The sequence below is a fragment of the Protopterus annectens genome, chromosome 16.part0 (genome assembly GCF_019279795.1).
Source record: "Protopterus annectens isolate FY-2018-M chromosome 16.part0, PAN1.0, whole genome shotgun sequence".
Lineage (NCBI taxonomy): Eukaryota > Metazoa > Chordata > Ceratodontiformes > Protopteridae > Protopterus > Protopterus annectens.
The window spans coordinates 261,402,662-261,425,944 of NC_056750.1; the positions used below are offsets into that span (position 1 = coordinate 261,402,662).

General features: G+C 42.0%; 1 protein-coding gene across 5 annotated transcripts in view; it reads right to left on the reverse strand.

The window, feature by feature from the left end:
* Window positions 1–23,283, reverse strand: part of LOC122791042 (myomegalin-like) — a 3,200,315-nt gene that overhangs the window by 2,377,522 nt on the left and 799,510 nt on the right. For all 5 annotated transcript variants that reach the window (XM_044058817.1, XM_044058818.1, XM_044058820.1 and 2 more), the window contains exon 14: window positions 9,711–9,881. In XM_044058817.1, coding sequence (XP_043914752.1) covers window positions 9,711–9,881 — 171 coding nt within the window. The remainder of the gene's footprint in view (window positions 1–9,710; window positions 9,882–23,283) is intronic.

Sequence of the window (23,283 nt, forward strand, 5' to 3'; positions counted from 1 at the left end):
GGTAAGTGTACACAACTGTACTATGTTCTTCATGTTTCACTGTTACAGTCATCACACTTGGGTTGATTCCCAAAGCTGAAGAATGGGTGGAGGCAGTCGAGAAGAGTTGGGACTGGATAGTATGCCCCGCAGGACTGCGGTTGCAAAGCCCGCCCTGGATTTGGAAAAGATAGGCAGGTGGTAATGCTTGGTGAAGGTATGAACAGAGCTCCAAGCTGCAGCTTCCAGAATGTCCCTGGTAGGACTCCTCTGAGAAAGGCTGTAGAAGTTGAAGTTGCCCTAGTGGAATGTGTTCTGACCCCCTGAGAGGATTGTTTCCCATGGTGTTTGTAAGAGAAATAGATACAGTGTGCTATCCATTTGGAGATTGTTTGTTTTGATATGGCCTAGCCCTCTGCCCCTGTTGCAAAGCTGACTAGTAACTGGTCAGATTTCCAAAAGGGCTTAGTCCTATCAAGGTAGAATCTGAGCTGTCTGTGCACATCTAAAGAGTGCAGGATCCTTTCCCCCTTATTTTGAGGATTAGTGAAAAAGGTGGGCAAATGGATAGATTGGTTGAGAGCCACACTGGACACCACTTTAGGCATGAAAGTAGGGTTAAGTCCTGAGGGAGACTCTGTCAGCATGAAAAATGAAGGGTTCCACAGCCATAAGTGCTTCTTCTAGCTGAAGTGATGGCCAGAAGCAAGGCTGTTTTCCAGGCGAGGAATTTTAATTCTGCTGACGCTACAGGCTCGGGGGGGGTTTCCAACACAAAGTTAAGGTCCCAAGCAGGGTTGGGGCTCTTCTTGGTGGCCTTAAGTTGTTAGCCCCTCTCAGGAACTGCTTGATGAAAGGGTGTGATAAGAGAAGTGGCTCAGTGTTGTAATGAGCAGAGATGGCAGAGGCATAGATCTTAATGGAAGAGAAGGACAGGCCCCTGTGGAGTAGGTATGCTAGGTAATCCAGGATGAGAAGTAAGGAGGGCTGTGCTGGATCCGATCCTTTAGTCTGGATCCAGGAACAATACCTTTTTTTCCACTTGTCAGCATAGGATTTTCTAGTACTGGGTCATCTGGCTTCACGTATGACATCCAGTACCTGCTTGCTTAGGCTGGCCATTGGAGGAGAAGTCAAGGAATAAGCCAGGCTGCAAGGTTCAGGGTCTGCAATTGCAGATCCAAGAACTTTCCCTCCTGCTGAGTCAGGAGAGTTGGGATCTGGGGGAGGTTCCATGGAGGCAACGGTGACAGACTGCACAGTAGTGGGTACCAGTATTGGCATGGCCAGTCTGGGGGAATCAGAACTGCCCTTGGTCTTTCCTCCCTTATCTTGAGTAATACTCTAAGAAGAGGTAGAGGGGGAAATACATAGATTGAGAGGTTTGCCCACTGGAAGGATAAGGCCATCCACTTTCCAGGCCTTGCTGTGAGGCTCTCTGGTGCAGAATTTGCTGAGCTGGTGGTTGTAGTGGAGGCAACTAGGTCCACCTTCGGTGAACCCAATTTCTGGGTCACAAGGCTGAAGGTGTTGTGGTTTAATTGCCAATCGTGAGGGTCTAGGAGATTTCTGCTTAAGTTGTCTGCCAAAGAGTTTTGGTTGCCTGGCAGGAATTGAGCTTGCAGGTGAATATGCATGGCTGACGCAGTGTTCCAGAGGGTCATGGCTAGCCTGCAGAGTGGGTAAGAGTGGGTTCCCCCCCTGCTTGTTGATGTACCACATCACTGTGGCATTGTCAGTTTTGATTAGTAGAGGCCCCGGACATAGTAGGGATCTGAAAGCTGTCACAGCTAGCATCTCTTTTTTGGTTGATGTGCAGATGAATTTGATTTGGGCTCCAGTGGCTTTGAATGCACCTGCCGTCCAGATGTGCACCCCAGGCATAGTCCGATGTGCCTGTGGTTAGGGTCTGGGCGGCGTGGGGTTGTGCAAAGGGAAGCCCCTCGTTGTGGTTGCATGCTGCTGCCCACCAAAGGAACACTTTCCTTAGACAAGATATCATAGGTATGATAGTTTCCAGGTATGATAGTTTCCAGGTCCTGAGAATGTTGGCACCAAAGACTTAAGTACCAGTGAAGTTTCCTCATACGCAGTCTGACATATGGAATTAGTGGAATGCAGGAGGCCTTGAACCCTAGAGCTTGCAGGACTTTCCTTGCAGATAACTGGGTTCTGGTGGCCATTTGAGAGAAGTAGCCTGTCAGATGGGATTGTTTTTCTGGAGTAAGGAATGCCATCTGGGGTGCTGTGTCCAAGCTTGCTCCCAGGAATACAATTTTTTGACTGGGGACTAGTTTGGATTTATTTTCGTTGATCTTGTACCCCAGGGAGGTTAGAAGATCCTTTACAAATGTCAGGTGCTGCAACAGCTTTTCCTGACTGTCTGCCTGAGTCAGGCAATCGTCCAAGTAGGGATAAATTTGATTATTTCTCTGTCTGCAATAGGCAATGGCTGGAGCCAGGCATTTTGTGAAAACTCTGGGAGCAGTGGATAAGCCAAAGGGAAGTGCAGAGAACTGATAATGCATAGATCCTGTCCTGAAAAGTAGATATTTCCTGCAAGAGTCCCTGATTGGGATGTGCAGATAGGCCTCCTTTAGGTCTAGGGTGTTGGCTAACCAGGCAGCTTTGGACAGCATAGGGAGAAGCTGCTGTAGGGTGAGCATTTTGAATTTTGGTACCACCAGGAAGGTGTTTAGAATGGATTGATCTAGGATTGGGCTCCAGGTGTCCTCTTTTCTGGGTACCAGGAAAAGTTTGGAATAAAAACCTTGGCGTATCTGTTCTGCAGTAACAGGCTGAATTGCTCTTATGGAGAGCAGGGACTGAACTTGGTTTTGTGCCTCTGCAGACTGGTTGGGAGGAAGGTCTGGGAGCCCTCTTGGGGTTGGCAGCATGTGGAAATAAAATTTGTACCCCTGGGATACTATGTTGAGGACCCATCGATCGTTGGTGATGGAGGTCCAGTTTTTTGCATGGAGGGCAAGTTTTCCTCCTAGGGGCACGAGCAAATGGGCAGAGGTGAGGGGAGGAGTTGAGAAGTCATTGTGAATTCTTTCCAAAAGGGGGTGGCTTTGCACTCCTTGTTTTAGAAGTGGAGGTACTCCACTGCTTAGATCTCTGCATACCCTGAGACTGTAGTCTGGGGGGTCTGTTTCCCCCTTGGTCTAGTTTGAGGTGGCCTTGAGGGGGCTGGAAAGGACCAATGTTTTGAGGGGAAATGCCTACTGAATCTTGGAGGCTGCACTTGAAAAAAAATCTTTGACTGTCTGCATAGACTTAACTTTTTCTTCCACCTTTTTTAAAACCTCTTCTACTCTGGTGCCAAACAGATTGTCCTTGTTCAGAGGTGTTTCCAATAATTTTGATTTGACATGGTCTGGCAAGGTCTGCTCCTTAAGCCAGGCATGTATTCTAAGTACAGAACCTGTGACTATTGCCCTGCAAGATGCTTCTAGGGTGTCAAACCCACATTGCAGGGTATGCTTGCTGACTTGGCTTACAGAATGCATAAGCTCCTGTAATTCTTTATTTTCTGCACAGTCAGGGAAGGTAGATAATTTTTGCTTAATAGGTTCCATAGTATGTTGCTAGTATTTCAGCATGTGGAACTGACAGTTTAATGCTCTAATGGCAAGAGTTGCAGATGTGTATACTTTTTTACCCCATCTGTCTAAAGCTCGGGAATCCCTGTCCGAGGGGGTGGGATTCTTAGCTGTAGTTGCTTTTATTCCTTTAGGTCCTTGGGAGATTACCGCTGGGTTAGCAGTAGAATTTTTGAAAATAAATTTGTGCGAGTCAGGGACTCTGTAGTACCTGTCAGGTTTCCTGGGAGCAGGGGTAAAGTACCAGGAGTTGGACTGGATTCCATAAAGACATCATCCACAACAGGAGGGATAGCCAAGGGTCTGTGATGTGGTAAATCAAAAAATTCCCTGAGTCTCTTTTTGGATGGAGGATAATCCTGGTATTCCCAATGGAAACGCTCTCTCAAAGTACGTAGGGTTTCACCAAAAGAAAAATCCTCTGGAGGGGAGGGAGAAGGAATGGATTCCTCTGCATCTGAATCCCCATAGGCAGAAAAGGGCATGTCTTCATAATCAGAAATCTCAGAGTCTTCGGACTCTTGGTCAGATAAAGCTGCTGGGGACAAGTGTCTTTCTTTTAGCAGGGGAAAGCTGGCTTCCCCTAATCAGCATGATAAGGTCTTCCGCCATTTTAAGCATCTGTGACTGTGGCAAGGAAACAGGTGCTTGAGTTAGGGTCATTGTTTTTTTTTTAGGCATAGCTCGTACTCTTGGCCTTAGAAACTTGGTAGTTTTAGAAAGAACTGAAGACGTGAAAAGTCAGTTTGTGTTAAATATCGGTAGTGTGAAGAACTTCCTCAGAAGCCAGTGCCTGCACAACAGCTCCAGACCCATCCAAGGTAGAGACATCCACAGGTTCCGTAGTCAAAGAAGAGTCTTGTGGCGGCCAGCGAATCCATCGAAGCAGGAATCGGGGGCTGCGAAAGCACCTCACTGAATACCAGCAAACTGGTGACTAGCTTAATGGATGCATTGTTGGCAGTTTTGGACTTGGGCAGTCTGTCTCTGTCCTTACCCTTACGTTTTTTCAGAAGATCAGTAGTCGAATGGCTTACCGAAGCCATTTCGGAATATGGAGATCGAGAATGGAAGTATTTAGCTAGAATAAGGGCGTGATGAATACTTCGGGTGTTCAACAAAGCACAAAACTGGCAGCAAGGTACGTCATGGTCTGGGCCTAAACAGGTGACGCAGTAAGAATGGAAATCTCGGTGTGGTACGTTTTCCACAGGTGAGAAAATTGTTAATTTTTTCTGACATCGGTTAGAGCAAGAAAAAAGGATCCCCAACAGGGTACTTGGCTTTAGAAGACTTCAACTTCAAATTCGGAAATGAAAACTCTGGTAGCGGCCGACCAGCACTTGTGCGAACTGCTTCTGCTTCGGGCTCCTCGGCAAGAAAGACTGATGTAATGGCGTTGGCTGCCTGTTTTTATACCACTGATGACCCAATGTCAGTCCTGAAGCAACAGCAACCGACGCAGAAATACTAAGCCTCTGGTATTCAGGCCAACTGAGGGCTACCCTGGGTAGGATAACAAAAGTGTGATGACTGCAACATTGAAACACAAAGAACATCTACAACCATGCACTTGGTGTACACCAAGGGGTGTGCCAAGACCTAAGGACAGAGCTCTGAATAGAATGACTAGCTCCTAACTGGAAGGACATGGTGCTCTGATGTGGAGGTAGGCATCATGGGGCTCTATCAAGCATATTAAACCAGTTGTTTTTAGAAAGGGGAAACTGACTGCACCATGACTACTTCGAATGGGGTGTTTTGAAGAAGAAATTTAGTCCACTAAGACCTAGAATTGAGCCGAGGTCCTTTTTTTTTTTTTGGTACTAAAGAAGTTTGAATGGACTTCTGACCCTCTCTGGTCTGGTGGGACCACCTGGATTGCTCTTTTTTCTGAGAGAGAGCGCAAGAGAATTTTTCTTACACGAAAAGAAAAATCTGTGGTATTCCTCGGTCTCAAAACCCAGTATGCAACCTATACTGGGTCAAAAACAAACCAAGAAGAAACTTTGCAGTGTGGAGGGTGTAATGTTCATTTCCTGAATTATGTTAAGCACCTAGTTCATTAATAAAAATCAAACTGTAAAACACAGGCTACAAAAATAATAAAATAGAAACAGTAGGTAGTCCACAGTTGAGTTAAAAATGGAATGTCCTTTACTGAAACACACAAACAAGCAATCCTCACGGAGTATAATGAAAAGCAAAAAAAAATGTTCCTTATTTATATGTAATTAGGTCATTTGGAGGAAGGGAATGGTTACAGAGGGTGGTTCTATTAAGAGCAATAAAAGCATTACAATCATTCCTTTAACCATGTCCCCCCTTCCCCCTAAACACCATAGTGTAATCAGACTGTGCTACCCAAAACTGAAACTAAAAAGCTAGAGACAAATTACAACACAAGACCAGCTTATTAACACTTTATATAGGCTAACCAAGCAATCCAAACTATATTAAGTAACTGATTAGCTAACAAAAAGGTCTACCACTAGACATCTATCAGCACAAATATTAGTAAATATAAACTAAACTAATTTTAACAAAAATTGCTTTTGCATCAAATAAATACTTCATCACGTTTGTGTGTAAATAAATTATTAAATGAACGAACATGTGTATAAATCCACAAGTGAAAACCGAACTTGGATGAAAACCAAAACTATAGCTGCCAAGGTGGAAATACAGTGATAAATGCTAATAATGAAGCACTAATGGCATAGGGATCTGTTAAAGTGAGGCATCTAACTACGAAAGTACTTAGTTTGAATGTGTAAGAATGTGCTAAGACTGCATTCAAGAGAAGAGTCATTTCAAAAACAAATATTTTTGATGGCGCCCCATATAAAGGAAGACTTGTTTTTCAAATCTATCATAATTGTTAGCAAGAGGGACCAACCAGGAGGTATAGTGTACAGAGCAATATGCCTTAAAATAACACTTCATCCTGAAAGGATGGGTCAAGTAGGCCACAAGCCCCTCTGCCTCATAAATTTCAAGATATTGTTAAACATGTGGTTTTCATTGTGGCTTTGGAGGAGCCCGCTCAATTATCCAAACAGGTGTCAGACGTGAGAGATTCAGTACAGAAATCTATGAGTCTTCTCTTGCACATTCTGTTCATAGGTTAAATACACTAAACATTTGCGGCACTTTCAAATGTTAGGTTACTACTGTCTACTAATTATGTTGTTTCTGCTTAGGCATTGGACATTGATGGTGGTGTTTGAAAGAGAGGGTGTCCATTTTACTTCTCCCTTTCAGATTTTTTGGCTCCGGCTCCTGCTCCACACAACACTGCTCTGCTCCAGCCTACCAAAAAGGAAATAATTTTAATTTCATTAACTTGAGTCTCTACAATTAAGAATTTTTTGTTAAAAACCTATTAAAACTTATTGAAGGCACCATTGCTTTGCCACTCGAGCCCTGTATGATTGCATCCCTGAAGAAATTCGAAAGGGCCGCAAATGTTTAGTGTATTTAACTTACTTAGGCACCCATCTGACACTTTTAACATGTGAATTAAATTACTTTAGTTTGTGGACACTTTTACTCACGACATTTTACTCATTACATTTTAGTGAGTGAACTCTCAAAAGTTATTTAAGCTGTAGATGTAACTAACAATTCTGACTGGTGTTTTATGATCTCTCTGATAATCCAATGGGAGTGCGAGGACTGGGTTCACCTTTCAACACAAATTTGAATAAAGGCTTTGGCCCACTCTTAGACACCTAAACATGCCAATTGGCTACCAGCTCTAGCCACTCCCATTTACTATACAATAAAAGCAGTGACTTATCCTTGTAGTAGACTGAAACAAACTTCTGTCTACTGGTTAACTTGGAATGCCTACTATACATTTCTTGGGGATTCAATGGGATGCTGGCTGAGTGATAAGGCAGAAAGATACCTCTCTCTGGTGCACTTCCTACCTCCACTGATCTTTTTGGTTTAGTATACTGGTCCTGGCTTTTTACTGGTACTAAAATATCACTCAAGTTTAAAAGGACTAGGACTTTTTGATACACGTCTACTTTCCCTTTGCGAGTATACACTAGTATTTAATCATGTATTCAGACGTCATCTAGTGGTGTGAATTCAACACTAGAAAAATAAGTATATATAAATGCTCCCAGTCAAAGCAATGGCAGTAACACTCAACATACTTAGAGTACATAAATATGCAAATATAAAAATACATAAAATATAATATATGCAGTGGAAACAAAACAGGTAAGTCCCTATAAAATGTAGAGGGTACACAAATCTTTGACAAAAACATACATTAAAATAATTCTTATAAATATCAAACAAATCCCTGAAAAAATAACTTAGTGGTCAAACACTATTTCCTAAAGTCTTGCTCCCCTTAAATTTAAAACTGGGCCAGGGAAACCTGCTCATTTAACCCCGGGGCTTTACTAGCTTCTAATATCAGTTGCCAATAAACTTTGCTGTACTCGGTTCTAGTTTCCCATGGCCCGCCTCTAGGATCTTGGGTTATTTCTTCTAAAACAAAGAAGCTAAAACTAGCCCTGTGGCATTTCAGGGTATGTTTATATAGTGCATTCCTCTCACCTTTACTCTGTATGTCATGCAAGTGTTCATATATTTTTTTATGTTTACATACAGTTTTCCTATATAGAATACCTCAACTCTTGCAAAATACTAAATAAACCACCCCCATACTATTACAATTGTAATATATTAGCCTCTATTATTCTATCCCTTTCCTAAATAAAACATAATCCATATTCATAATGTAGAGGCACTGCACATATGCCTTACATTTAAAGTACCAATCTTCTTCCCTTTTCTCCTACCAGAGTTCTGCTCCAATAACTCTTATTTTTTTTAGTTTCTTAAAAACAGATCTAAAGTGGATCCTCAACAATTATATCCAGGTCTGAAAAACTAGCAAATTTCTTCCAATTGTTGGCAAGCACTTCCTTAATATTGTTGACATCACGGTTATAGTACATAACATATGCTCCCTTGTATTTTCCCACAACCTCATCTCCTTTCTCCTTGGGCTCCTTAACCAAACCCTCATCTTCACAATCGTTCTGGTCTACCCCTAAAATTGGATAAAATTTGCCCTTTCTTTCCTTCATTACTTTTCTTTTCACCTCTTCAAACTAATTTAGGTGGATATTTTCTCTCCTTGAACATCCTTTCATCCTTTATTACTGTATTAGTTTGATTTTTGCTAGCCTATTTTATATATTTTTTTAATATCTAGGCAGATATGTTACATACTTCAATTTTTAAATTAAATATAGGTTTCTTTTACATAAAATGATTTTACATTTTTATGCAATTAATGCTGGCTAATTAAGTTATTAGATGATTTCTAGGACATATAAGATATGGAAGCACATGTTTATTATCTGATGAAGTCCTGACTGGAAGGGACGAAAACACAGTGATTCGTTAAGGCTTTCATATTTCAATAAAAGTTTTACTACGTTCTACCTCCATGTGGTTGTGGTCCTCAGTGCCTAATTTGTTGGATTTACTGGTTGCTGCTTTGTGACCATTTTGGGGGCATTTTCCTCTTGCGCTTTTTTTGAAAGTCTGTATTTTCCCCATCTCACCTGCTGCCACAACATACATCTCCCTCCTTATCTGCTTCACTTGGTTTATTAATTTTTGGACCATTCCTGCTTTTTAAGTACTATTGAGGTGCCTAACACTAGTGGACCATTCATCCCTATACTGCCCTGGTATCCAGGGATACATGGGAAATGGAGGGGGCAAATGGAATCATGGTTATCATCCAACTAGTATTATGAAACTTCAGTCCCAAGTCCCTCTCCCCCATGTACTCTCAAATACAGCTAGTCTAACTTCACAGGCCTAGGCATAAATCTATCCATCCCTCCCGCCCTCTATGCCTGCCCTGTGCTGCTAAGCCACCAGGCATTCACCAGGTCACAGTCTAGCAACAAGCTGAAATCACACCCTCTCCAAAATACACAAGGTGACATCCTCCAACTAGTTCCTTCTGTACCCTAACCTGCTAATTGAAGTTGGGTCACCAAGATTGCAGTCAGGGTTCTGTTACTTGCACTGCAGAGCCAGCTACAGATGTCATAACTTGTCATGCAAACTAAACTTTACCTGTAACAATTGCTCTTTTTCATTTAGGTTATCCCTCAAGCGGCTTATTGTTGCTTCTTGACTTTGCAGTTTCTGTCTGGATTCGCTCAGAAGGGTATTGTAATGCTCTTCCATCTCTTGCCTTTTCTCCTCCATTTCACAGCGCAGCTTCTCTATTTGGTTCCGGAGGTCCTGTAATAACACAAGACAGGCTATGTGCATTTTATACCATCAAAAATCCTCCACTGTAAAGATGAACTGTAACAGAAAGCACATTGTGTAAGACACTTAGCATAATTGCACATATCTGAAAAGCAGCAACTCCAATAACAAATAAGAATGTGGGTAATCCCAGGTGTTTTACCCTCTTCAAGCTTAACTTTTTATCATTTCCGCCATTCTTCCCAATGAGAATGAATACTGGTCTTTGGTACTAATATAGTATATATACACAAACACATAATTATACACACATTGAGCACTGCTATTTGCCAATTTCTGTTCTTTACATCACAATGGACTCTTCCAGAGAAATGTTTCACAAGCAATTAAATGCAAACATTCACTAAAGCCACATTACCACAACAAATGTAAGATAATGGGTAAACATTCGTAAAAGTTGAAACAAACCTAAAATAGATCCTTTAGGTGGATGGAAGGAGAGTAGCTTTATTGTTAGTCACCTCCTCAATTACTGTTACAGCAAACATGTTTACAAAGCTGTACTACATTCTTAAAGGAAGGCCACTGTAATTGTAAATCCCAACATCTGGGAAGACTCTCTTAGCAGTGCAAAATTTGAGATGGACAGTTGCACAATCCCCTATAGCAATATCATACCAAAAACCTGCTTTGTTTCTAAAGTGTGTTGGTAACTCAGAAGATACGGCAGGCATAAATGGTAGGTTAGTTCACAATAACACAATACCCCTGTGGAAAATAAAGTATGGATCATGGCGACTTATGTTTCGCAGTTCATACATTCATCTAGAAGATGCTATAGCTACCAGAAAAAGGTGTATTCCAAGATACATACTTCAACTGCTGAAGCAACAGTTAAAATCCATTTCTTAGAACTGCTGAAGCAGCTGGTTTGAAGGAAGTGCCATCTTCTCAAAGATGGGGCAAGGGGCTGGCATAATGGTCAACATCTTAACCTAACACACACAAGGTACAGGGTTCAATTCTGACCTCTGGTTACTGGCTAAGCTTGTAATAGGCTTTAGACTGAAAGGTTCATAGGTAAATATTAGCCTATGACAAAGCACAAATCTCACAGAAGAAGATCCCTAATAGAAGGCCAAATAAAGAAAGGATTTACACACTTTCAAATATGCTAGTGAGAAGCAGTGAGAGCCCTTGACTAAAGTTTGATATGGCAGCAATGTGTACCTTAACTGAGGAACAGCTTCTTCCCGAGTTAGACTAAAAAAGATTTGTCTCAATGGACCTGCTGGTCATAAAATGATGCACAAGATGGCAATGGCATTACCTTTCTGAAAATAAAAAAAAAAGTACAAACTATACACAAGGCTTATAAATTACAGACTCATGTATCAGAGGATACAGCCACCAGAAAGCTTTCATATGTTAAGTCTGCCATGGAAGAGGACTCAAAGAGAGGATCATAGCCCAATTATTACAGCCCATGGGCTAGAACAGCTTTGTTATGTGCCTATCCCTTAGACCATCGACAAAATGGGGCCACAGGCAACAAGTCAAGCATGAATTTGAAATTTCCCACCAATTGGTCCAAACTGTTTGAAAAGGCTTAGGGAAGAGCTCTGTCAATTTCTCATAAATGTAAAATCTGGTGAAGGGACAGAATTTCAACATGAGGCTAGATAAGGAAAATGCCACGTAAAAAAGCTTGGTGCACTTTCAGGTATATCAGTTATAGAAAGTTACAACCTTGATGAAAGTTTGATATGTCAGCGTGGTGTACCTTAAGTGGGGAACAGCTTAATCATGTGTCAAATATCTAAGAAAGGTAGGTTAATTATGTGGCTGCGAATGAATCTAAACATCTGAAAGGAACCCATAATAAGAGTGTCTGCTTTTTTACATTTCTCTCTGTTTCTGTACCGATTAGGCTTCTGGGAAGAGAGCTGTGCTTTGGCTACCCTGGGAGGGTATGAAGATTCCCTAGTTATTACAGAACTAGACACAGGGAGTGAAGATCTGGCTATAGCCTGGTCAAAAGGTGGGTAAAGATGATTCTGAAAAGCCTTAGAGGTTTCTCCAGAAGAAAGGGTTTGTACAGGGGAAAACCACAGTTGGAGGCCAAATAAGACAATGAAAATTACTTTGGAGTTACTCTGCCATACTTTCTGGATGAACACTGTAATAAGGAGAAACCGGGAAAACTGTAAAGGACTCCTGGAGGCAGCATCTCTAGGATGTTCCTCAAGAGATGTGATAAAGAGAAATAAGTTTCTGTACTTGGCATCGGTTGGAGAAGGAAATATCTCGCAGCAATGCTTACCCTTTGCTGGAACTTTGTCCATCCTACCCGACAGGCTGAGGGAACAGCTCAGAAACTTCAGAAAGCAATGACTGAACTTGCCACTAGAGAAAAACATTTCTCAGAAATGTGAATGGCAAAGAGAAAATTGTTTGTGGACATAACCTATTCCCATATTCTCGTCCTCACTGCTTCTCAATACAGAGAGTAGCAGCGAGCTTTCCCTATTTATGTACTAAGCCACTATCATGCTGTTGATGTGGATAACAGAAGCACCTAGGTGAAACACATACAAGCACCAGGAGGACTGCCTCCTATCCAGAATGCTGATGTACAGTCTCACTTCTGGCATACATACCTTGCACTGTCTACCCTTGAGAATACCTCCTTGCTCTAGTGTAGTGGCATCCTCAATGACTGCTACTACAGGAATGGAAAATGAACAGAAACCCAGGACGATGCTTGAAGTGTAAACTAACTACTTCAAGCGTAACTTGCAAGTGCTGGAAATTGTGTTGTGTACTGGCATCTGGCAATTATGACTGAACATTTAGGTCAATTAAAGAGCATTTACATACAGTCTGGCACAAAAAAAAAAACATGCAACTGTTTCTGTCAAACAGACCTAATGCTTCCAGACAAAGAAGAGTGACTGTCTGGGACTAGGTAATCTGACTTGCTAGGTTTTGCAAGTGAATATTCATCAAGGATACCCACACCTCCAGGTTAGTGGCACTGCACGAAGCATAGGAAACCATCCATGTGCAACTAACAGTGGGCAAAACTGCCTTTCAGTTTGTAACCTGCTACAGACCACCATCCCAGACACGGGAACCTCACGTGGCTTTCCTGAGAACATTGGAGAATATGAAGGTCTCTCCAAACACCTTTATATTGGGTGACTTCAACTACCAAAACATAGACTGGGAGCACTACTCAAGCCCCAACAACCTAGCCCAAAAGTTCCTAGAATTTATAAACTGAAATGCTATGGAACAACTGGTCACCACACCCACAAGAGGGGAAACATACTGGACCTGATCATCACAAACATGGGGACTCTATGCTCTGCACCAGAGGTACACCCCTCATTGGTAAGATTGGACCACAAATTAATCTCTTTGGACATCCACATCCCAACCCCACCACCACCCCAGAAAACCACAGTAAAAAATTTCTCCAAGGCTAATTTCACACTTCTCAAAACAGAGGTGAATTCACTCAAAGCCCCCAGGCCAGTGGAAACTATGGCCCAAACTGCAGAATCCTTTATAAACGCATTCTATGGACATCTTCAGGAATGCATGGATCATGCAATCCCAAATAAAACCAAGACCCAATCCTCCAAAGGCAGGCGTCCTATCTGGTGGACCCCAGCCATAAATAAGCTATACAACAAAAGGAGGAAGCTACTGCAGGATAGAGCAAAATCCCTTAATAAGAAAGCATCACTGATCAGTACTAGCAAAAAACTATGGTCCCTCATAAAATCATCCAAGGCCAGCTTCGAGAGAAAAATTGCACAAGACACTAAAGATAACCACAAGGCCTTCTTTAGTTATGTTAGGAACCTGGGTGGCAACTACCAGATATGTTTGGAGTTAGTCCAAAATGACAAAAAATACACTGAACCCACAGACATTGCCAACATCCTGGCGGATAGGTTCAGTTCAAACCCCCCCTTCCCCCCCAAAAGAGCAAATATCTATCCCAGCAGAGAGTTGTCTCCCTGTCATCTCAGATGTTCAGGTGAGAGCTGCCCCCTCCAATGCAAAAAACACAGCATCAATGGGACCGGACGGTGTCCCGGGCTGCATCCTACATGAGCTCCAAGAAGAGCTAGAACCTCATATTAGGTTACTGTTCAATCTCAGCCTTACTACAGGATATGTACCCAAGGAATGGTGTACAGCAACAGTGGTCCCACTCCACAAAGGTGGTGCCTCAACAGACCCTGGAAACTATCACCCCATAAGCCTGACTAGCCTGGTCTGCAATGCTATGGAGCGGATCATCATGGAACTCATAAACAAAGACATTGGGGAACTACAGACACTAGATCCTACACAATTCGGCTTTGTTAAGGGCAGATCCTGCCTCTTGAACCTGGTCAACTTCTTCGAAACAGTCACCAAGGCCATAGATGAAGGGATGGTAGTCCACACAGCCTACCTGGACCTCGCAAAAGCCTTCGACATCATACCCCACTCTGGCATCATAAATAAGCTCTCCAGCCTAAATATCAACCCCTAGGTCATAAGATGGGTTGCAAACTGTCTCAAGGACAGAACCCACATGGTCAGAATTGCGGGAGCCATGTCAGAGTCTAAACCTTTTACAAGTGGCATTCCACAGGGATCAGTCCTGGGACCGCTCTTGTTCGGTATATATTTTTCTGAGGTGCAGGCCAACACGGGAGGACTATGGCTGACCAAGTTCGCAGACGACTGCAAACTGGGTGCCATAATAGATTCTCCAGCTGACACAGGCATCCTCCAGAAGGGTCTCACAGAGACTGACAACTGGTGCCAAAGCCATGGCCTAAAACTAAACGCCAAGAAGTGTATAGTCATCCCCTTTGGGAAAAACAAAGTGCCCATAAATTACCACATAGGTGGTAATCCATTAAGTACGGAGAAGTAATTAGGGGCCTGGGAACCCAAGTTGATAGTAATCTCTCCTTTGACAACCACATTGCCAAAGTGATGAGAAAGACCTTCTATATAGCCCACCTTATCATGAAAGGATTCACATCTAGATCAAGGGAGGTCATTGTGCCCCTTTACTCGTCACTCGTCAGGCCCATAATTGAATACAATTCCCCATTTGGGATGTATCTTACCAGACACCTGCAGCAACTGGAAAGACCCCAAAAGTACCTCACCAAGAGGATCAAGGGTCTCAAACAGATGACGTATGCTGCCAGGTTAAAGAAACTCCAGCTCTACTCAGTTGCATACCGCCTACTTAGAGGCGATCTGTGCCTGACGTATAAAGCCATGTCCAACCCAGAATTAATGGATATGCTCCACCTCAAAAAATCCAAATCCACTAGAGCTACGCGCTCAAGGGGCTTGAATCTCAACACAGAAATTAATAGGACATGCTGGAGAGACAGATTTGTGACCCAGAGGCTGCCAGCACTCTGGAACAGAATCCCAGTCCATATCAGGCAGAGCCCCTCACTGACTCTCTTCGAGAGAAATCTTGACGAGTGGATAGGAGATCGTAGGTTCACCCCGGGGATAACTTCTGTGTCACTATACTAGACAGAGGCACAGTAAACTAACCTAAAAAGGCCACAGTAAAACCCATTTTTAAGGGGTGGTGAAAGCCAAACACACACTGTCTAGGCTGATAAATGCCCTAGGGCATATAGCCTAGTATGAACCTATAAATATATGCTTTGTAGAACAGAGTACCCAGCATGCATTCAGTGAATGTCAGTGCTTGAGAGGGCTGCATTAAAGACATTGCAGTGATTACAGATTCCCAAAGGCAGGAAGATATTGCACAGAAATATGTCTGTTCTATGTTGGAGCAGTAAGGAGTCAGTAGTCCAGGTAAGGATATATCTTTATCCTCTACATCCTCTAATACATTGTGATTACTGACACATTTGAACACACTAAGGACACACATAAAGCTCAACTATCAAGAATAGCTGATGTCTGCCCAGAACTTCAAAAACCTCTCGGCCTTTTTGGCAATCTTAATATGGATTAAGAGTTCCTGGAGGTTAACGTGAACTTGTTAATATGGTTTGATTACTTTTATACAAATGTAAATTTGTCTATGTAGCAAGTGATGATTCAATAAAGGTGTTTAAAAGAAAAGGCTTCCTGGAGGTCCATACAACACACTAGCCCCTCCTTCTGACAGACAGGGGGAGGACAAACTGCAGTATGACAATTCAAAACAACTTTTTGAGGATAACCTCATTTAGGCCACTAAGATTATTTATAATGCTGATGTCTTCTGGAAACTAAAAAAAAGTCTACAGTAATAATTTGATCCTGTTCTAGGTACTCCTGGAGGTCTCTTTCTTTAGGATTTTAATGCCGCTCTTTTTGCCACACACTTAAATGAGTAGGAGAGGGGGAAGGAGCAAAGTGTGGAAGGGAACTGTGCAGCCCATGGAAACGACTATTCTGATCCACATTTCTCCACAGTAGGACAGCAGTCGGGCATGGTCTTGGGGATTAGACTGTTGCCACCCCAAGTGGACCATGATATCCCCCCTTCTGTTGCCAACAGTTCTTGTGACTGGGCCAGCATCCATTCTGGAACTTGCTATGGCTATGCTTGTTTCCATACACCTCTAGTCTGATGCTGGTGGTCACATTTTCGAGCTTGGAACTACATACCAACATTGAGGGTTTTTCCTTTTTCTATGCTCCCCAAAGGACTCAAATTAATGGGCCCAAAAAAGCTAAGCTGTCAAACAGTGAGTTAAGAAAGGCTTCCTGAGAAAAATCTGAAAGCTACAAAAAAAAAAAACAATAGTAAAATGTTATGCTGGCCCCGGCAGGTGTGAGTGCACCATCCAAAGACAGAGAAGCATGGTGTGGTTGTTGACAGAGGAAATGACTGCCACTTCACACTAATTTGCACTACAGAACTCCAACAGGGAAATTTTTCACAGTGACAAGTTTTTTTTTTGTCCAGTGGCTCCCCCAGAATCACGGACATACAAAACAGGCACTCTACAACCCTCAGTGTCAACATGGAAGACTTGTAAACATTCTTTCCAAGTCTACCCTTCATCTATGGTGTCTTATTTATGGAAGGGACAGCAAGACTTGTGGATTAAAAGCCTTTTTAAGGACTGCCAGAGCAACAATGGAATATGGCTTAAGAGTTTCTGTCCAATAGGTCAAATCTTTAGGAGGTCAAAGGATCCTACCTGACCTCTTGAAAACAAGCACCATGATTATTAGTAGTTGGCCATGCTGTCTTTATCACCAAGTGAACCACATGTTTACTAGAAGAAACAAGCAGAAAGCTGGTGAGTCAAACACCTCTTCAGGGATCCTTTTTTGAAAGATTTAGGATATGTCGACCAAACCCCCCCCCCACACCCCCAGTAAAATATATATATATATATATATATATATATATATACATATACATATACATATATATATATATATATATATATATATATATATATATATATTATACATACAACAGTGGGGAAAGGGCAAATTTCCCAATCCCTACAGTAATACGATCTCAGTAAAAACAGTTCAATGAACAGCATGTTTGATAAAATGCTGTTCAATGATTTGTTCTTTCTATGAAATAATAGAGACTCATGCAGACCACCACCCTCTCTACTACGTCATGGGGATCTCAAACACCTTTTCCAGGATCCTTTGCAGAAGACTGAGATATGCAGACCATCTCCCCCTCCCAACCATATCATATCTCAATGACTTTTCCCATCTGGAAATAATCCGGTGAGGGGGGGGGGGGTGAAAATGGAGAAACCCTGCCTTCATCCTCCAACATCTATAGTGGATGATGTGCAAGTGAAGTTCAACTTCTTCCTCTTACTTTTGCTGCCTACCCGGTCCTGGAGATGATGGGTCAAAAGATAAAGGAACCTAAAAAGAATCAAATATCCGAGAGAGATCCTACAAAGGATCACTGACCCCTCTGTTCTCATAACTGAGCAGAAGTTTTACAGCTTGTGAAAAGAGCCAAGTCTCAAATATAAAAGATGAGGCTAGCAAGTGCAGAACAGGGTATCTTGTTAGAACCTAAACTAACGTCAATGCCTCATATGAAGTCAGTGGAACAGACTAACAAAGTAACATATGAAGCCAATGGGATTGGTGCCTGCTGCCCAAGGACAATGCTAGCTGAGACCCCTTTTCTCACCAATGAACATCAAGCAACTCGACTCCAAAGGCTGAAAAGATGATCTTAGAAAAATAGCATCAGTGCAGAAATTATCCTAAACTAGCCAACCTCAAATTCCAGGCCTGAAGAAAAACCCAATGCCAATACCACTGGTGCCAAAGCCATCGACACAGGTGGTAAGGTCAATACAGGAAGTGCCTACACTGAAGGATATTTCCAGACATTGAAACCACAAATGATAAACCTGTTGACAAACACCGGCACCTGCTGGACAGAATTAGATACTGGGACTGCCACTTAAGATCAGTGACAGATGTGTCAAGTCTTAGCTAAAAACTAGGTAAACAGTGATGAGGTACCTCTGCCCCCCTTGGTATAAGAAGGGGAAAAGAGGTCAGGTCATTTTTGCTGGTCATTTATTAAGACAGTTATATTATTCTTTTCTGCCCCCCCCCCCAATCTCCACAAAGCTTAATGTCTCCTCTACCTGCACCTAATCAACCCATTTGTTCTGCAGCTATGGCACCCAGGGACTCCTAAGCAGGCAAGAGCTATCTGCCCTCTTCATTCCAGCCCAGAAATCTCTCCATGAGCTCATTTGCTCACAGCCAGAGTTGGATGGTAGCTACCCCCCAAAAAGGGAGAGTGTTTTTGCACCCTGAATTCCCTTCAAATCAGTGCAAACTTATAAACAGTAGTAATGGCCTGATAGAGTCATCCTCCATGGGGACAGACATGGTACAGTTGTATATCGACGTTCCATAAATACAGATGTTCAAGCACCTTCCCTGTTACTGTTATAACCTTTGGAATTTCCTGCCTTTGAAACTCAAAATTGGGCTGAACACCAGATACTATCTTTTCCTCCCCAAGGTCTACTGAATATAGTCCCAAATCCTACATCAGAATGTTGGAGTACAAAGGGTCATCAGCCAGCATCATTTCCCAAGGTCTTTCTTGTGCTGTGACTGGAGTCCCACTCTACCTGCTGTTGGCAAACAGCATGACCAGTCCAGCACTGTTCCTAGGGTGAGAAAAGTTACAAAGGGGGACCTAACTGGAATTGGGAGAAGGGACCTAACAGATGGAATGGTAGGGTACCTACACCAAACCCAAGAAAGACCGTAAGAGAGAGGGGGAATATGTACTGCAGTAATGTAGATATCTGTAACATCTACATTTAGGATAAGTAGATAAATAACTGTACTATGTTCATGTCTCACTGATGCAGTAATAACTTTTGGAAGGATTCCCAAAGCTACAGAAAGAGACAGCAGGGTGGTTGGCCAAAAGATGGGCAAGAGAGGTTCCTTTAGAATTGCCGAAGCAAATAATCCTACCAGGTCACAGGCACTGCAGCCAGACTGTAATATCTACACAAGGTATGCATGGAAGACTAAGTGGCTGCCTCAAGGATGCAGTAGGCAAGACACTCCTTTCAAGAAGGCAGTAGTGGTTTCAGTCCTCCTGGAGGGCCGTCCTACTGTCAGGCACCTGCTTCCCTTAAAGTCTGTATAAAAAAAAATACAGCTCTTAATCCTCCTAGAAATAGTCTGATATGTTTCCCATTTTAATTCTTTGTGAATGCAACAAACAGCTGTTCAGATTTTCTAAATTTTTTTCTCTAAATAAAATAAATGCACAACCACAGAACACAGGGATTTCTCTCCTCTGTTCTGAGGGATAGGGAAGAAAACAGTAATGTGGATGGCTTCATTTAGAGAGATCTCAGATAGTAGTTAGGCATAAAAGAAGGATTGGTATACATGTAAACCCTGCCCTTATGAAAGATGAGAAATGGTTCTCTACATATGAGGGTTTGTAACTCAAATTCTCTTGGTTTTAAGTAATGGCCACCAGGAAGGCAGTATTTCAGATAAACATAGGGTCAATGGAAGCAGCAGACTCAAAAAAGGGAGGCAGGGTGAGGTTTTACATTTTTCCAATATATAAAATTTAGATCCTGAGGGGCCAGTGTCATTCTCAGAGGCCTCAGGTGAAGCATGCCATTGAGAATTTATTTCAAAGTATGGTCTGAGAATAACTGAGGATTTACTGGCAAGCAAGCTGAGGTAGCAGAATGACGCATCTTTATGGAAGTATAAGACACACCGGAGTGCTATAGTTCTGTTACATAGGATAGGACAGGTTAGGACAGGATGCGACTTGGGGCAGCCTGGCTTGGAGTGTTTGCTGCCTCCTGATCATGCACCAGTGGGAGAATCTAACCCATTTGGAGAAGTATGGTTTTCTGGTGCTTGGTCTATTTACTCTGAGGATTTGTATGATGTCCTCAGAAAACAGCTGCCTGGTGGGTATGAATATTAAATCATCTACACTGTCTGCTTCAGAGTGAGTATTGTAGGGGGTCTTAAAGCCCTGTTCTGAGTCAAGAGATCCACTTCCAGTGGCAGCACTCAAGATTTTCTCCCTTGTCATGCTGAGAAGCAGGACCACCAGTGTTGTCTGACCCAAAAAGGTACTATTAGAATCACCCCTGGCCTGTCCACCCTGACCTTCTGATGTACCTTGGGAATGACAGGCAGGAGAGAAAAGGCATACAGGAATAGGCTTGTCCAAGGGAATTAAAAAGCATCTTTTCTCCAGGCCTTTTACCAGGAACCTTTGAGCAAACCTTTGCCCATATTCTTCTGAAGCAAATAGGTCTAATTTTGGTACACCCCACTTGTGAATGCACTGACTGATGACCCTGTCTTGCACAGTGCTACATTTACAGGCAGTGTCTATGCTCACTTAAATATTGCATGGAGACATCAATCCCATCAGACAAACAAACTGCTAAGTTCAGTAATAAATAACTATTGTGGAATTTTAGTATAAATAAATTATATGATAAAGGATAAAACTTATTGTCTATAAGAATAAACTAGATACCTCAACTTCTGACAGTGAAATCAGAAAAGATAAACAACTTAAAAGCAAACTCAAAAACCTCAAAGATAAGCATCAACTAAAGATGGTCACCAACATAAAGGACAACCACAAAGCCTTTTATAACCATGTCAAAAACCTTGTAAGCAATACTCATCACTGCACAGAGTTACTACACAACACATACTCATCCCCAGCCAATATAATAGCTACAATCATTCTAGACAGAAAAAGACAGGAGAGAGGTTCTATCACCTCACCTGCTATTTTCATTCCAAGTAAGATCATCAAGTCCAGATGATGCCCCAAATTTGTTTTGGTAATAAACTGAACAAACAAAATCTTTCATTGTGCAGCAAGAGCTACCAAATCATCATTGACCTAGACATTAAAATAAAGGACTACAAGACACTGGTAATGTAACACCAAATTGACAAGAAAATCAGTGAACTCTCGGAGAAAGAGTACATGTGGAAAGAAACCTCCAGTTTAATCATGCAGCAAGGACATGATCAAATAAATTTAACTTTGTAATTGCAATTGTGCAAACTACAACCTACAGCTGTGTCAGCTATAAGACAGCAAACCCATCTCCAATCTTACCCTCCCCTGAGACACTGAATGAAGGAGATGCCAGGTGAGATGGAGGCAGCCAGAAGAGGACAAATGTTGTCATTAAGCCAGATCCATTTACAACCCCTTTTCCCATTTTTTTCACACAGGGTATCAACTAGCAGTAACTATCATCTTAAGCCAAAATTTACACTGTTGGGTGGCTAGCCCTGCTGCGATATTTCTTCTATGCCATACATTCGCGCACACACACGCACACACCTATTTCGAGTGTCCAATCCACCTACTGCATGTCTTTGGAATGTAGGAAGAAATGAACACCCAGAGGAAACCTACATGAACACAGAGGACATGCAGACACCACACAGAAGGCATTTCAGCTTAGAATCAAACCAGGGAACCTCTTGCTGTGAGGTGACATTGCTTTTCACTGCAACTGCAGTGATAAAATCAAGGACAATATTAAGTAGCAAATGTGATACAAAGCTAGGCTTGTTGCAACTACATCTTGCAGTGGAGTACAGTGTCTTAAGTGTGGCCACACAAAGCTAAATGCCATGTACCTGACAACAGAAAAAGGACACTGGGTATCACATGAATTATGGAACGGTGAGGGGAGCTTATTTTCTTTCACCCCCACAGAGAGGACTGCAGAACCAAGAGCCCACCACAGCTATGCACCCTGATGCAACCACACACCATGCCTCCTAAGGCTGTGTCGGCACAAAATCTGCAAACCATGGCCCAGACAGAAAGCAGGAATTGGCACATGGCGATGAGGGATTATGGGTGAAGAGAAAGAGTGATATCCCATTATATTTAATGGGAATACAGTTTGTGAAAAGTGACAAGAAGGAAATGAGAGAAACATAAAATAGGGAATAAAAGGTGAAGAGAGAGGGACGACAAAGTAATCAAGTATGAGAAAGAAGTAGAGACAAAAAGAGAAGTTAAAAAAATATGTCATATCAAAGTAAGTATCAGACAGAAGAAAAAGATAAGATGAGGCAATATAAAGACAACAGAAACGGGCAAAATGACAAACAGAAAAACAGACATAGAAAAATAAGATAAAGAACTGGTGTCCACTTGTATAAATAAGGTAGTAATACGTAGAACAGATGAGAAAAATCAGGTAACTCACTCAGAGCTCAAATAAGACCAGATACCAAGTGCTGCAGATAAAATGACAACTGAATGAATGTAAAAGGTACCATTCAATGAACTCGTACGTGAGCACAGTGCCCAACAATGCTTAGCAAGTGTAGGGTTTCTAGCATACAGATGTTTAGCTGAACATCTAAAACCCACTCCTCACATAACAGAAATGTACACAATGAATACAGAAAGTAAAGAAACAATACAGAAATCTGAAGTTCAAGCAGAAAATTCCACTGACCAAGTATATGCACAAGACAAGAAAAGCAGCTTAACTAAAATAAATATCAACAATTCCAGGATAATGTTAGACTATCAACAAGTGAGACAATAAATATGACTATGGGAGAAAACTGTGAACAGGTAAGTAAATAATTAACAGAGTCGAAGTAGAAAAATGCTATAATAAAACAGATGCAAATAAAAAAAAATAATACAAACTATAAACCTAAGAATAAAGTAACTGGAAGCAAATATTTCACTAAGGAAATAAGCCATACAGCTAAAGGTGAGAGCGAAAGATATAAATAAAATGAATTGATAATTATAGTGGTCTATAAAGTTACACCGTAAGGTAAAACAATCCCAATAGTTCATTACAAAGTTATCCATACTGAATGCAAAACTGAAGAAAAAAAT